Here is a 17,539-nt window from a genome sequence, read left to right as displayed (position 1 = left end):
TTTATTTAATTTTGTCTTTCTAACAGGGAAAAATTGAGGAAGCAGTGAATGCGTTCAAAGAACTAGTACGCAAATACCCACAGAGTCCACGAGCAAGATATGGGAAGGCACAGGTATTCTGAGACCCTTTTCCTTAGAACACTTTTTGATGTTTATGTGTTCTGTGTAATTGAATTTTTTACTCCTTACTACTTTCCCTTTCTAATTTCTATACAGAATCAGTTTCTCACATATATACATAAGCAAGAAATACAATTAATTATCACTATTGCATGCTACTGAATTTAGTAACATTTTTTTCTGCTCCTCCTCCATGTGACTTCTCTCTGATTTTGAAAAGAAAATAAAGAGTAACACTTTTGTCATTGTTTTACCATCCCCTCATGTCCCATTCCATCTAATCCCACCATACAGTATTCACTTGAGGCTCCTCAGAGCTTTCAGACTCTCAGTTTTATAACTGGAGGTCGCAAGTATGCTTAGGAAAGACCTTTCTAAAATATAAAGTGGAACATACTTTGTTGTCTCTATAGTTTTTTCCAACAGACTCATTTCTTAGCAGCTACCTTTATCCTCATCTCCCACCATCTCCTTTCTTATCTGGCTTTCTCTAGTTTCCAACTTCTTTCATGAAGCATGTCCCTGTTCACCTGTAACTGCATAAACCCACTGCATGTCAGTGTTTTAGGCCCTGGGAATGTCTGTTTTGTATTCTTTTATGAGATGATTAGTCAGGTGCAGCTACAAGAGGTCTCATAGGACAGGATTAGGGAAAAGCAAAGTTTGTTATGCTCACAAGTCCTAGAGACAGGAGGCCCAGCATGCCACATAGGGCTACATGGGAAAGACTCAAGGTGATCAGGGGATGGTAGGCAAGAGAGAGGGGAAGGTTTAGCCACAGCCTTTATTGAGGTTTCCATAGAAAAGGCAAGGTAGGGCAGGGTGAACAGTTTAGTACTGGCTGGTTTAAATAATTTCAGCCGTCTTTTTGCCTACAGGGGTGGTACCTGGCCCTGACATGATTGAAATAGAGGAAGTGTGGCTCTGGATTGGTTAGTTTGCATATCAAAAGCTTGCTTCTGCCTGAGCACTGGCCATCTCAGAATTGTCTAGCTCAGAACAGTCTCTCCCTAGCCAGAGAGGGTTTTTAAGATGTCAAAACATCATAATATATAGAAAATTTCAAAATAATTATAATATAATACAATGAACATTCTTGTGGATTCCAGTGGAAATTTTTTTTAATTACTTAAAGAATATTTGGTGAAAGCCCACTATGTGCCAGGGCCTGATGTAAGCATCAATAGAACATATTTTAAAAGCCCCAGCACTTACAGAGTTTCCATTATAAAGGGGAAGATAATGCATAAGACAAGTAAGTCCGAAGTATATGCTTACTAGGGCTGAGTGCCAAGCAGAGGATAAAGAAAACAAGGAACAGCTAGTAGACATGTGAGGGGGTTGGTGTGGTATGAAAGGTGGCAGGGAAAGGTCTCATCAAAGAGGTGACGTTTGAGTGAAGCCCTGAAAGTCTTTATAAATAAATACATACTTAAAGAATGTTATAAAGTATTAAGAATAAATATGTTAGATCATCTTACCTAATAAGAAATGCTGTAAAGAAAAGAAGAAAAGCTAATGGAATAAAGGGCATACCTATTAAGATTTTTTTGGCTACAGGTAATGTGATTGAAAGTAACGGGGCTGACAGTGCTTTGGACAAGTTGGGCAGGAAAGGTCTCTCTAGGGAGGCAACATGTGGCTGAGTTGTGAGAAGTTTATATTACTAGAAGGAGCTATCCAAGCAAGAGAAAGCAGCAAGTCAAAGGCTTTGAGACAGGAAAACAATCTTGGGATAAGCCTGAGGAGAGAAAGGTCATGCTGGGGGCAGGGAAAGGAGGATCAAGGAGGCTGCAGCCTTGCAGATTTTATTGTACCTGTGCTGGGAAGCCATGGGAGGGTTTGTTTGGTGTTTTGGAGGGGGGTTTGTTTGTTTGTTTGTTTGTTTGTTTGAGACGGAGTCTCGCTCTGCTGCCCAGGCTGGAGTGCAGTGGCCAGATCTCAGCTCACTGCAAGCTCCGCCTCCCGGGTTTACGCCATTCTCCTGCCTCAGCCTCCCAAGTTGAGACTACAGGCGCCCGCCACCTCACCTGGCTAGTTTTTTGTATTTTGTATTTTTTATTTATTTTTATTTTTTATTTTTTTTTTTGAGACGGAGTCTCTCTCTGTCGCCCGGGCTGGAGTGCAGTGGCCGGATCTCAGCTCACTGCAAGCTCCGCCCATTCTCCTGCCTCAGCCTCCTGAGTAGCTGGGACTACAGGCGCCCGCCACCTCGCCCAGCTAGTTTTTTGTATTTTTTTAGTAGAGACGGGGTTTCACCGGGTTAGCCAGGATGGTCTCGATCTCCTGACCTCGTGATCCGCCCGTCTCGGCCTCCCAAAGTGCTGGGATTACAAGCTTGAGCCACCGCGCCCGGCCGGCAAAAATGTTTTATACTTTAGAAGTTTTCCTTATATGTAATATTAATTGTGAGTACCAGAGTCTAAGTAAATGAAGTGCTCTTGAAACCTTGTGATTGTTATATTTACAGTCAGCCCTCCGAATCCTCATGTTCTATATCCATGAATTCAACCAACCACAGATTGAAAATATTCAGAAAAAAATAAAAAATAACAATGCAACAATTAAAATAATACAAATAAAAATGATACAATATAACAACTATTTACATAGAAGTTACATTGCATTGGGTATAATAAGTAATCTGATGATGATTTAAATTATACAGGAGGATATGCATAGGCAATATGCAAATACTATACCATTTTATATCAGCAACTTGAGCATCTGCAGACAGTGGTATTGCAGTGCGTCTGTGGTGGTGGTGGTCTTGGAAGTAATCTCCAGTATATAACTAAGGATGACTGTATATCCTTATTTCTCAGTAGACATTTGAGATTTAGGCTTTAAGCAATATCTTTTATCTCTAAACTATTATGCTTCAATGTGTTATTGCTATTAATATTAATGTAGCATACAGCAAAATTTAGGCATGGTAAATTAAATTTTAATAGAGCAATTTAAAGGAAACTTCAAATTCATAGTTTTAAAAATAAATATTCAACAGAAGATGGGTTTTATAGGAAGAAATTACGACTTTTTCATTCTTTGGTAGCAGATTAAACAATTACTTTGGAATATTCCGACAAATTTTTAAAATTTAGCAACATTAAGTCATATATAAACTATAGTATCTATCATTTATAAAGTAGCACTGATAATGTCTTTTTCTTCATATCACCAAAAATCAATTTTGATCAAGTTCCCTGAACATTGAACACAAAATATTAAAATATTAACTCAGTTCACTTTATTATCTTTCAGAAACCATTAATGCCTTTGAGGTAGAAAATGGCACATCTCATAGGCAGATTGGTTGGGTGAATTAAGTTAGAGTCAACAAAAGGCTTTGCGATGTTTACATCTTGTAACAAATATTCAGTTTCAGTTCAGCTTGTTTTATCTACAGCTGCTAAACTGATAAAAATCAATCTGTAGACTTTTCAGTGCAAGTGCTATCAGTTTTATTCAAGAGATTATAAAGAATTATGTGCCATTTTAGTGGTGATATTTTTCCAATTCTGCAAGTTGTAAATATTAATACTTCATTAAAACAAAGGGCCCTGGGGCACCAGAGAGGGAACATGGCATGCAGATTATACTATCTCTCTCACTTTTCAGATTGAATTTAAAGATATTTATTCCAATCTCAATAAAGAAGGATTGTCCTGGTAGGCATTTGTCCACCCACTGATGCTACAGAGACCTCCAGTTCCAGGATCTTTTTGGGCACTTTGTAGGTTCAAAATGAAGAGAGTGAACCACAGATGTTTTATAATTTACAATAGTTTTTCTTAACAATTTTTCAACTTTATAACGGTATGAAAGTGATACACATTCATTAGAAACTGTACTTCAGTATAGTATCCAATAAATTACATGGGATATTCAATGTTTTATTATAAAATAGGCTTTGTGCTAGGTAATTTTGCACAAATGTAGGCTGATTTAGTTTTCTGAGCACATTTAATGTAGACTCTGCTAAGCTATGATGTTCAGTAGGTTATGTGTATTAAATACATTTTTTATTTACAATGTTTTCAATTTACGATGAGTTGTAACCCCATCGAAAGTCAATGAACATCTGTAGATGGTTTTGAAAGGACTCTCAGGTCTAGAACTCTGTATTTCTGCAAAGTTATCTATCAGTATTCATATTTTGGGGAGTTAACTCACTATAACAAAACTCACAAGGAGCTGATACCTATACAGAAGAGCCAGTATAGGAATATATGATAGAAGGCCATGCCAGCATCATGATCAGTGTGGGTCATTGACACCGGACTTTCTCTCCTGATAGATAAGTCTATTCCGGAGACCATTTACAGACTTCCAAAGATAGTGAATGGTCTGGAGCATATCTCCATTTATCAAGGGTGAACTGCCTTTTCTAATCTAGAGATTTTTATCCTACCAAGTTTTCTTTCTCATAAATCTGCCGACTTCTGTCACTACTGCTTTAATTGTAGCTCTCGTCATCTTGGGTAACTTATCCTAATCAGTTCATATTATCAAGTTATTTCACTGATGTGTTATTTTGTGAAAAAAAAATCCCATAGTTGTCTTATTTTGTCAATTTATGCTGATTCTTAGTTTTTTTGTTTGTTGGTTGGTTTTTTTACTTTGGGATATGGGAGGGATGGGTCATTTTCTTACCGTGCCCTCAAATTGTGGGGCGATGCTTTATTTTGGTTCTGCATATATTTATATATTAACTACAACACACATTTTAACAACATAAACATGTTTAAATATTCTGAGAAAAAAAATGTGTATGCTACTTTTAGCATTTAGCCAGAATCATTTTTCCTCAAATGATAGTCTTCAGATTGTAGCCTCCTAAATCTGATGAGATATTGATGGTATTTTACACATTCTCCTCTCTCTTCTTGCCTCCAGTATTTTAGTCCCCATTCTCAGTTTCCAGCTAAGAATGTTGATTCTTATTTCATTAAGAAAATAGAAATATCCAGACAATTTCCACATGATGCTGCTACTGTGCTAACAGCCATTCTCTACCTGTGCCCATATGCTCTGCCTTCCCTCCTGTTAGCACTGATTGACTATTCTGGTCCCTGTTCCTCTCTCACCTGCTGAAGGACATCCCTCTAATTTTTGTATCTCCTTCTGCATCATCAGATTTTCCCTCTCTACTGAGACTCTTGCATCTCCTTGGAAGCATGCTGTACTATTTCCCATCCTTAAAGAACTCCCCTTGTCTGCACATTACCCTCTGCCAGCTGGCTCATTTTTCTGCTCCCCTTTACAGTGAAACTCTTCGAAAGAGTTATCTCCACCTCCTTCCATCATCTCATGTTCGCTTGAACCTGCCGTACTCTGGGTTTCCCTCCTTTTTGCTGGTCCTCTCTTGTTATCCTGATCTCTAATGACCCTTAAACACTGGAGTTCTTTAGGATTCAATTCTTGGACTGCTTCTTTTCTCTGTTTACACTCTCGACTGCTGCTAGCTTCCTAGCTTTACATACCATCTTCATCCTTGATGATTCCCACACTTAACGTCTCTTACTCTGACCTCCCTCCTGAACTCCAGACTCATATATGCCCCTTCCTGGTCAATAATTCCATTTGGATATCTTATAGGCATTTTAGGTTTAATATGTCCAAAACAAATCTCCTGATTCCATACTACCCCCAAACCTGCTTCTGCCCTGTGTTCCCATTCTCAGGGAATGACAGTTCATCCAGTAATCACTGAAGCCCAAACCTTGTTCATTCTTGTTTTTTCTCTCTCCCCTTCTCTCACACCCTACATTTAGACCATCAGCAAATCTTTTGGCTCTGACCTTCAAAATGTATCTATAATCTGACCACTTGTTACCACTTCCGTTACTGCTATCTTAGTCCAAGCCGTAACCATCCCACGCCTGGATTCCTGCTGGAGTATTCTACCTCTCCCAGCTTCTCAGGCTGTTCTCCATACTGCTGCCACCATGATTCCTTCAACACATGCATCAGATTGTTTCAAAAGTCCCCATTGTCTTCCCATCTCACTTTGTGTACTAGAATTGTCAATAGCTTGCCAGGCCCTACTTTACCTGATGGCCTCCACTGGTCTTCCCTTTCCTCCCCTCCACTGCACTGTCCTTTCCTCAATTCCTCACTCCTACCTCCAAGCCTTTGCTCTTGCTCTTTTCCCTGCCTAGAATGCTACTCCCCAAGGTATCTTCATAATGTACTCCCTCTCTTCTTTCAGGCCCTCCCCGATCATCCTGATTAAATTAGCAATGTCTTACCATCCCACCTAGCACTCCTAAGCCTGCTTTGTTTTTATCCACAGCACTTATGGCTGTTAGACAGATGGTACCTTTATTTCTTTATTATATTTGCCACCTTTCCAAAATGGATGCGAAGTAGAAAGCAAAAAGGGCTTTGTCTGTTTTGTTCAATATGCCTGCCACATTGTAGAAGCGTGCCTATTTCCCAGAAAACAGTTGTTAAATGAACGAATGCACATATGAATAAATTAATGAAAGAACGGGAACTTGGACTGGAGACCTGCCTATATAATGTTAGTGTGTAACAGGATGTACATCTCCATCAGCCCCAGCATGTATTAGTCCTGCCTTTATGACATTCTTTCTTATCTTTAGTAACAAACTTTTCTTTGTATTATTAAAATAGTGTGTTGATTTTCTATATTTTGTTAGTTTTTTTTATTTCTTGATAAGGAGAAGAGGCTAATGTGTCTTACATTTCTTTTAAAGCATGTCTAAAAGTTAACTTTTTATGACTATTTTGGGTAATTACAAACACAGCTAGTCATGGGACATTTATCCAGGCTGGGTATTTCTTCTAGTGTGAGGACGATTTGGCTGAGAAGAGGAGAAGCAATGAGGTGCTACGTGGAGCCATTGAGACCTACCAAGAGGTGGCCAGCCTACCTGATGTCCCTGCAGACCTGCTGAAGCTGAGTTTGAAGCGTCGCTCAGACAGGCAACAATTTCTAGGTAAGATGCAGTCAAAGGTAGTTCAGTAGGAAATGGCATACTTTTTAGTCTTGAAGAAGCTGAAGAGTGTATTCTTCTCTTAGAATGATTACATGGGAGAAAACTTGAATTTTATAACTGATTTCAAGTAATGTATCTGTGTCCTAAGCGCACCATCTCTAAAACTGAAATTGCAATCCTTACCTTAATAGAGACATGCCTCAAAGATACTGCGGGTTTGGTTCCAGACCATCAGAATAAAGAGAGTTATACAAATTTTTTGATTTCCCAGGGTATCTAAAAGTTGTGTTTATACCATGTCATAGTGTCTTAAGTGTGCAATAACATTATGGCTTAGAAAACGATGTCCAAATCCTAATTTAAAAATATGTTATTGCTCAAAATGTTAATGCTAATCTGAGCCTTCAGTGAGTTGTAATCATTTTGTGGATGGAGGGTCTTGCCTTAATGTTAACAGCCAGTGCCTGATCAGGGTGGTGGTTGCTGAAGGTTTGGGTGACTGAGGCAATTTCTTAAAATAAGGCAACAATGAAGTTTGATGCATTGATTGACTCTTCCTTTCAGGAAAGATGTATCTGTAGTTTGCAATGGTGTTTGATAGTATTTTGCCCACAGAACTTTTTTCAAAATTGGAGTCGATACTCTCAAACCCTGTCACTGCCTTATCAACAAAGTTTATGGAATATTCTAAATCCTTTGTTGCCATTTCAACAATGTTCACTGCATCTTCACCATGAGTACATTCCATCTCAAGAAACCACTTTCTTTGCTCATCTGTAAGAAGCAACTACTCATATATTAAAGTTTGATCATGAGATTGCAGCAAATCAATCACATCTTCGGGATCCACTTCTAATTCTAGTTATCTTGCTATTTCCACATCTGTAGTTCATTCCTCCATGGAAGTCTTGAACCCCTCAAAGTCATTAATGAAGGTTGGAATCAACTTCCTCCCCAAACTCCTGTTAGTTTTTATATTTTGACATTTAAATAAAATTTATTTATTAAATAATAGAACTTAAAAGTCTAAATTACTCTATGATCCATGAACTACAGAATGGATGTCGTGTTAGCAGGCATGAGAACAACATTCACCTCCTTATACATCTCCATCAGAGTTCTTGGTGACTAGGTGCTTATCAGTGAGCAGTAATATTTTGAAAGGAACCTTTTCTTTTTTTTCAAGGACTCAACAGTGGGCTTAAAATAGTCAACAAACCATGCTAGATGTTCTATCATTCAGACTTTGTTTTCCCATTTATAGAGCACAAGCAGAATAGATTTAGCATAATTTTAAAGGCCCCAGGTTTTTCAAAATGGTAAATGAGCACTGGCTTCAACTTAAAGTCTCCAGCTACATTAGCTCCTAACAAGACAGTAGGTGTATCCTCAAAACTTTGAAAGTAGGCATTGACTTCTCCTCTCTCACTATGAAAGTTCTAGATGGCATCTTCTACCAATAGACAGTGATTTTGTCTACATAGAAAATCTGCTGTTTAGTGTAGCCACCTTCATCAGTGATCTTAGCTAGATCTTCTGGAAACTTGCTGCAGCTTCTACGTTAGCACTTGCTACTTCATCTTACACTTTTATCTTATGTAGATGGTTTCTTCCCTTAAATTTCATTAACAAGTCTCTGCTAGCTCTCTTCTCCCCCTTTCATCCCATTTTATGATAGCCTGTATAATTTGCCTAAGGAATCATAGCTAATAGATGTCTGGAATAAAAAACTCTTCCTGTGACACCAAATTCTTTTCTCCCTTAACTATGGCAAAATGATTCATGGAGGCTGAAATTATCTGTGGAAATTTTTTTATAAATGAATAATAGCTGTTTCTGGTACTCTAAAAAAAAATTTACTTGTAAGATTTGACCCTATATCAAGGAAAATGCTAGAAAAAAATTAATCATGAAGCAAATTTGCAAATACTTTGAAAAGAACATCATATCATATCTCATCAGATTTAGGAGGCTACAATCTAAAGATTATCATTTGAGGAAAAAGTATACGAGCCAGATGCTAAAAGTAGCACACATAATATAGAACATCATATACCATCCTCTGGACTGACCCAGGTTTCCAGTACTGAAGGCAAATAAGACTAGCTGTCAGCTGATTTCATGATCACCAGGCTTACAGTTCTCTCCCCATAACACATCATCACTCAACGTGGAGGGAAGGAGCTCGAGTCACTGCCAAGGCAGGTGCTCAGCTGGCCAGACAGTTACATGGGCAGATTATTAATGTCACTTAGGGGAGGCTCCTATAGATTAGAAGGCCCAGTGGACCCTCCTAACAGTTTTCTGAGGATTAGAATGAAGAAGAGTTGCATCACTTTTGTAGATGAACAAAATAGGACTAGAGCCCACGTGATGATTAAAAATGATAAGAAATGATCAGTTACGCTAATATTCATAGGGACCAGTGCAGCAGAAGTAAAACATACAGCACAAATTCAGCACAGAAAAGGCAGGGCCAGGACTCCAGAGAGGCAATGCAGGCACTCGCCATGGACACAGAATCAGCATTACTGGCCGGGTGTGGTGGCTCACACCTGTAATACCAACACTTTGGGAGGCCAAGGTGGGAAGATCACCTGAGTTCCGGAGTTTGAGACCAGCCTGGCCAACATGGTGAAACCCCGTCTTTACTAAAAATACAAAATTTAGCCGGGCATGGTGGCATGCACCTGTAATCCCAGCTACTCAGAAGGCTGAGGCAGGAAAATCATTTGAACCCGGAAGTTGGAGGTTGCAGTGAACCGAGATCCTGCCACTGCACTCCAGCCTGGGCGACAGAATGAGACTGCATCTCAAAGAAAAAAAAAAAAAAAAAAAAAAGAATCAGCATCACTGAGTTTTCTTCTTGCCTCAGTCTCCACTATGACTCTGCTTAGCACTGTTTAGTGATTCTGTCACTAAAGTGTTAACATTTTCTTCATCATGAATGTTTTGCATTAATATTAATTTTTTAAAAGGGTGCATTAAACTAGCCTTCACATCAAAATTATTAACTTTTTTGGCATCCTCTGAAATCTCACTCTGAGTCCCTCTCTGGCCTCACCCTGTCCTCAGCCCTGAGAAGGTGACTGCCTCTTCCACAGCAATCCATCAGCATTTGAATGTAGTCCTCTCAGAATGTCCTTGAGAATGAGGCAAGTTCACTCAAGGAGGCTCTGAGGCAACTGGAGACAGAAGATTTTAGTGAAAATGACAAGGTGGTGAAGTTGGTCACAACACAACAGGGTTCCTGGCTGCAGAGTGGAACGGACAGGGAGCAGATGGCTGCAAGAGGGATTTGTGTCCATGCTTTTGTTGTGGATAATAGAATTCTAGAAGAAAGTGTGAGCCTAGGTGGGCAGGTAGCGGGAAGGAAAGGTATAGAAAAGGAAGCCCAGATTTGTTAGTGAGGAAATGACTAGGGTTCTGATTGGAATACGATTGACTGGTAATGGGGCATAGGCCATGGGATGAGTCGGTGATGCTTTATGGCAGATGGTTTGGCAGTGGAATATACAGCTGCTTTAACGTACTGACACTCCTGTCACTCTCCTAGATTGTGGGCAATGAAGCCCTTTAGATAATCCATGACTTTTTTCATTTATGCTAGTCCTCTTTTGTACATGTTCTTTTATATAGACCAATTGAAGCTGGGTTTTTTCATGATTCATGAGTGCAAAGTATGCCTTTGTCCACGAGAGGGCCCCCTAATACCGGATGATGTATCGTTTGTTCCATGACTAGGTCATTACCTAGAGATGAGTACACTTGTCATTGATTGGAGATGTGTCAGCAGTTAGGTACTGTCCCATGTACTTTGGTGCCTTTTCAAATTTCCTACGGGTGCTAGACCCTGAAGTTAGTTAAGACTTTTTATTGCTTACCCTCTATTCATAAAGTTGATAAACCTAAAAGATTTCAGCAGAACTTTTTTTTTAACGAGGAATTGGTGACTAAGTTTTTCTTGAGAAGGAATTTAACATAAAATGGTAAACATTGCTGAATTTTAAAAATGAGAATGTCTTTAGAATGTTTATAATCAATGCCATATTCAGTATCTACTTATGGCAGTTATTAATACCATTACAACTACATTATGAAATCCTACTAGGTACTTAGTAAACCACTAATAAAGCCAGATTTGAGCTAGTTTTCAGGCTCTGGTGAATAGTCTCTCATGACGTACCTTCTCAACACAAAAGTGTACATAATCTGTTTTTATTTCTTTTTTTTTTTTTTTAATTCTCACCAACTCAGGTCATATGAGAGGTTCCCTGCTTACCCTACAGAGATTAGTTCAACTATTTCCCAATGATACTTCCTTAAAAAATGACCTTGGCGTGGGATACCTCTTGATAGGAGATAATGACAATGCAAAGAAAGTTTACGAAGAGGTAAGCATCAATCTTGTATTAACTACATCAAATTAAGTTCTAAGGCTATTTGCAAATTACATTTATTATACCCAGTCTATCTTTATTTTAAATTAAGTTAAAAAGCATGTAAGTATTACTATAGTTAACATATTCTAAACTATGTTTTAACAGTGCTTTTTTTTCCTAGATCAGAAGATTTTTAAGTCTTAGTTAACACTTAGTAGATTAAAGCCTTCAAATTGTAATCGTGATGCTTTTAAGACTTCATATTTATCTTTCCACACATAGTCTTTCTAAAATTGTTCTTTATGACAGGGAGAATTTAAGTTCCTGTGAATGTTACACACACACACACACACACACACACACATACATATTCTTTTCTTTTTTTTTTTGGCAGAAGTATGGTCTAGAGAGAGGCTATGGAACAGGGGCCTTTCAAGCCTGTGACATAAATTACTCACTTTTCAGCAGGGCATTGACTCTTCAAATCCTCTGGCAAAGATGCCTTTCAAAGGATTTCTACTTTATAACAAATGTTGATAGATAACCTCTAAGTCACAAGTAACTAAAAATCTAGAGAAATGTGACTCCTTTAGGCAGTGGAGGAATTCCTTTGGTACATAATGAACAGGATGCCCAATGAATTTTGAAGATGGAGAAAGTTAATGCCTCTGTAAAAGAAAGAGGAACATGTTTACTTGTTATTCTTTAATTCAGGCCCTTTGATCAATGGTTTTCAAGCTGGTGAAGTCTACATCAAGATGTTACCACTCAGTGATAGTCAATATGATTTCTGCTACAGTTATGTTTTGTTTTTGTTTTTGACATGAGGTCTCACTCTGTTGCCCAGGCTGGAGTGTCATGACATGATCATAGCTCACCACAGCATCCACATCCTGGACTCAAGCAATCCTCCTGCTTCAGCCTCTTAAGTAGCTGGGACTACGGGCACATGCCACCATGCCCAGCTAAATTTTAAAAAATTCTTTAGTGATGGTGAGGTCTCCCTATGTTACCCAGGCTGGACTCAAATTCCTGGCCACAAGTGATCCTCCTGCTTCAGGCCTCCCAAATAGCTGGGATTACAGGAACAAGTCATCTCACCCTACTCCTTTTACAATATTTTTAAAATGCCATCAAGAACAGCAATTTCATACTCTGGCAGGGACTGGGTCTATTCTTAAAGCGGTACTTTCCTCTGTGTATTGCTATTATTGTGTAATGAAAATCGTTGAATTTTGGAGCAATTATCTTTTTACCTTTCTCATAATTTTTATATTTTCTGAGAGAGCCGAAATAAGACCTTTGCTTTTTATAACATCACTAATAGCTACACAAGGGGGATTGAACCTTTAATGTTGACAATGTGTGCCATTTACTAAAGACCTATTCCAGGTCATACATTAATTCCATGTGGAACACTTCATTTGTTAATGGCCAACACTTAACACTCAACACCCTGTCTTACAGAGTATGGTTAAGAGAAGCGTCATATACCTCAGTGAATCAGGACCTGTGAATGTAAGAATTGTGAAGCTACAACAAACACATCCATTATTTTGTCACTGTCAGAGGCAACAAAAATGGAACTGGTAGAATTCCTTCCTTCCTTCCTTGCTTCTTTCCTTCCTTCCTTCCTTGCTTTCCTTCCTTCCTTCCTTCCTTCCTTCCTTCCTTCCTTCCTTCCTTCCTTCCTTCTTTCCTACCTTCCTCTCTCGCTCCCTCCCTCTCTTCTTTCTTTCCTTCCTTCTTTCCTTCTTTCTTCCCTCCTTCTCTTCCTCCTCATTCCCTTCCTTCCTTGTAGAATTCTTCCCTATTTTCTTTCTTCTGTTCCTCTACCCCTCCTTCTCTCACTTCCTACCTTCCTGCATTCCTTTCTCCCTCTTTCTTTCCATCTAAAAAACATTCTCAAGTGTTGACTGGGTGCAAGCACGTTTGAGGTTAGGGCAGGATCTGACAGCATACTGGTTTCTCTAACACACTGTGGATTTGTCCTTCCTCACCTTTTTAAAACCTTCCTTCAGGATATTCATCCCTTTACCTGATACTAAATCTCAGATATGTGAAACATTTTACTTCATCCCGAAAAATAAAATTTACCTGCTGTTGTTTATACGTTTTATATCATAATCTCATCTGAATATGCATAATAGGATGCAGAAAGTCTAAAATATAACCATATTATACAAACGGGTGAGTTTTTTTTTTAAAGCATTAATAGACTGAAAATATGTGTGGGGGTTTCCTTTTTTCCGGTCCTCTCACTTTTAAGTTAATAAGCTATATCTAATGGAGTCTCTTTCATTAGCCAAGGTTTTTCTTGATATGTTGATGTTAAAGATCATTTTTAGAAAACAGACATTTTAATTTTACATTTTTCTTCATGTTAATTTTTATTTTTGAGTACGTTCATATTTTTATTTTTCCAGTTTTTTGCTGTTTTTAGTTCAACAAAGAAACTGGCTTTAAAATGGTGTGATATCCTTTGTTCCAGTCTGTAGCTTTTTGCGGCCCCTCCTGAGATTCTCGTGCAAGTTGGCAACATTAGCAGCTGCCCAGGCACTACAGTGGGGAGTTTCATGCCACTCCTGACTCAGCCGCCACTGCTCACTTATACCCATTCACTCAGTCAACACACATCTATTAAAACCCATACACACTAGCTAGAGAAACAGTAGTTCATGAAACACACGCAGAATGTGCCCTCATGAAGTTTATAATCTGTTACCAAATCACGAATTTCTATTCATTTTAACTTCTCTTTAACTTTCAAATCCCTTCCCTTTGTAACCGAAGCACCCGTCATCTCTTGCCTGAGCAGGGACAGGTTTATCCTGTCCGAGTTTCCTCTCCCCCGACCTTCACTAACACTACAACACCACACTGATCATCTCCCTCGGCTTTAAATCTTCTGTGGTTCTCATTTCCTGTAGCAGTGATCTTCAAACATGCTTGATGGTGGCCCTTCCAGACAAAAATGTTCAAGCAAATGCCTGAGATATGTTTATGTACTTGTATGTTATGTGTACATGTTTGTACCCACATAATATTATGTATATATATATGCACTAATATATATGTGCATTACAAAAGGTACACACCCCAAAACAATTTTTAAGATGATGTCAAATATAAAATTCTATTTAACTGCCAGAAAAGCTTTTAACTCTTGCTGAAAAATTAATATTTATTATTTTATGATTATATAACTTTTTAAAATTCCAGGTATGTAGCATGCAAAGAGTTTGTCCTGGGGATAGAAATGTCAGCTATATGAGGTTGTGGTTGTTTTTGTCTGTGCTTTGTGTTTATGAATGGATGTGTGTGTTTTATAGAGAGAGAGAAAGAGAGAGACAATCTGTCTAATATTACAGTTGGCCCTTGAATAACACAGGGGTTAGGGATGCTAACCTCCTGGGCAGTTGAAAATCCATGTGTACATTTTGACTCCCCAAAAACTTAACTACTAATAGTCTCCTGTTGACCAGATGCCACACGGGTAGCATAAACAGTTGATTAATGCATATTTTGTATATGTACTATATGTTATATTCTTATAATGAAGTAAGCTAGAGAAAAGAACATGTTATTTTAAAGAGCAAAAGGAAAGTAAAAGAATATAATTGGATTATTTGTAACACAAAGGATAAATGTCGGAGGGGCTGGATACCCCATCTTCCATGATGTAATTAGTATGCATAGCATGCCTGTATCAAAATATCTCGGGTACCCCATAAATACATACACCTACTATGTGCCTACAAAAATTAAAAACTTTAAAAAAGAAACTTTAAAAACCATAAGGAAGAGAAAATATATTTGCTATTCATTAAGAGGAAGTGGATGATTAAAGTTTGCATCCTCACTGTTTTCACGTTAACTAGGCCAAGGAAGAGGAGGAGGATGCGGGGGAGTTGGTCTTGTCTCAGGGGCAGCAGAGGCAGAAGATAATCCATGCAGTTCAAACCCATATTGTTCAAAGGGCAACTGTAGCCTCAATCTGGGTTTTTTAGAAATCTCATAAAACCACTTGTCATTTTCTGAGGGCTTGTTGATTACTAAATAATACAACCTGCATGACCATTACACATCCGCGTGTAAACTGCAGTGAGCATGGTACCTAAGCACAAAGAAGCAAGCAGGGAGGGCAGCGCTGGCAGCTGCCCTGGGGCCTGAGCCCCCACCCTCGCCTCCTGACCATGTTTGTACTGAATGGGACACTTGGCTGTCCACCGTGCAGATCACAGGAGAGCCACAGAGCTTGTTTCACCCTATTTGAGAGACAGATACAAGTAGAAGTGTATGTAATTTTTTTCTACTCCCCAGGACATTGCCTTGCACTTGATACTAAACAGGACCCTTTGTGATTTAATTTGACTTCTGCCTTTTCTCCAATCTCTTCTCCTATCACCTTTTGTTCATAATTTAACAACATTCCCTTTTGCTCTTCCTGGCCCGCTATCCCTTTCTACTCACTTTCTGCTATATCTTGAATGCCTTATCCTCCACCATCCTGCACTTCCTGTTCCTGGTGAACTCCAATTTATCCTTAAATACCTTTCAGACCTTGGCCCCAGCCATACTCACCCTAGAGTGAGCCAGGTGCCCCTCTTGTATAACCCCTGCATGCTTCATGCCTATCTATAGCTACACTTACCATCTTGCATTGTCTACTTCTAAATCTGTCTCCCTCACTTGAGTGACAGCCCCCTGAGAAAAGAGAGTATATCTCATTTATCTTTCTATGCCCAGGGCCTGGAAGAGTTCTGTGTGTTCTAAGATGTCTAGTAAATCAATAAATTTGTTAATTACTTGAGATAATGGCTGTGTGCCTGCAGTAGGCAGAAATGTCATCTGTGTAGCTGTAATAATTATAATAATCCCTCCATGGTTATGCTGGTAGAATCATCATCTGTGTCAATTTAGTTCAATTCCAGAGGTATTTATTCAACTCCTGCTCAATGTCTAGCTTGGGGACAGTGCTGTGGAAGCTGCAAAGAAGCAGTGTCTGGGCTTTAGGAGGTCTAGTTAGGGAGGAAAGCCCAGCATGTACTCATCTGAGCATTTAGTACAGGTTTCTCGAGCACTTGAATGCTATGCTATGCATAGCAGGCAGTGGGGATGAGCAATGAGCAAAACAGACAAAATCCCTGTAGAGCTTGCATTTTAGCAGGAGAAATAAAAATATACTAGGTCAGATGGTGGTAAGTGCTATGAAGAAAAGTAAGTCAAGGTAAAGAAGTTGGAGAGTGACTAGGGATGGAGGGAGTTCTGTTTTAGTAATGAGGGTGATGGTCAGGGGTAGGCTTCACTGAGGTAAGGGAGCTTGCCATGGGGATGTCTGGCAGAAGAGCCTGAGCCAGAGGGATACTGTGAATGCAAAGGCCCTGAGGCAGGGATGTCTCTGACTTGCTGTGGAGCAGCAAGAAGTCCAACATGCCTCAGAGGCTTGCCTGGGAGGGGCAGGGATAGGTGAGGAGACCAGAGCAATGGAGAGGCCCAGCCAAGGGAGGCTTTGGGGTGGTTCCAGGAACTCCATCTTGCACTCACTCTGAGTGTAATGCAGCAGAGGAGGGTTGAGATCTGACCTAGGATTTAGCAAGCAGGGGCAGGGCCAGGGGTGCAGAGGATCTGCAGTGAGGAGGCTCCCATAAGAAGATATAAGAGAGAGATGATGAGACACTTCTCTTGGGTCAGCGTAGCAGAGGTGAAGGAAGTGACACACGGTATGTTTCTGAATATATTTTGAAGGTAGTGTTGACCAGATTTGCTCATTGATGAGGTACAGGACCAGATGCAAGCTAAAAATGCTCCAGCATCTGCAGTGTGTGTTGTGTGGGCCCCCCGAGGGCCTGGTGTCCCCTGTGTGCACACTTGTTCCTTCTTTGTAACCCCATTGTAGCCCTACTGTGGCTGTGACTTCCCTTTTTCTACTCAGGCTCAAGGATGGGGAGAAGAGATGGGAGATGCATCTTTCCCTACCTGCACCAACTCAAACCTTCTCCATCCTTCTCTTCTGTTCCATAAATTACTTTGTCTAAGTAGCTTCACAAGTTGAGTGTTGTTCTGGTC

The 17,539-nt window shown here is 39.4% G+C and overlaps 1 protein-coding gene across 8 annotated transcripts in view; it reads left to right on the top strand.

Annotated features, from left to right (window-relative positions):
• ASPH (aspartate beta-hydroxylase) overlaps positions 1-17,539 on the top strand; it is a 220,819-nt gene that overhangs the window by 145,665 nt on the left and 57,615 nt on the right. For all 8 annotated transcript variants that reach the window (XM_033203414.1, XM_033203413.1, XM_033203412.1 and 5 more), the window contains 3 exons: positions 27-113; positions 6,938-7,088; positions 11,346-11,482. In XM_033203414.1, coding sequence (XP_033059305.1) covers positions 27-113; positions 6,938-7,088; positions 11,346-11,482 — 375 coding nt within the window. The remainder of the gene's footprint in view (positions 1-26; positions 114-6,937; positions 7,089-11,345; positions 11,483-17,539) is intronic.

Source organism: Trachypithecus francoisi, unplaced genomic scaffold (assembly GCF_009764315.1).
Source record: "Trachypithecus francoisi isolate TF-2019V2 unplaced genomic scaffold, Tfra_2.0 Lachesis_group7, whole genome shotgun sequence".
Lineage (NCBI taxonomy): Eukaryota > Metazoa > Chordata > Mammalia > Primates > Cercopithecidae > Trachypithecus > Trachypithecus francoisi.
Note: the sequence above shows the minus strand (reverse complement) of the source record. Positions and strands in the feature narration are given on the sequence as shown.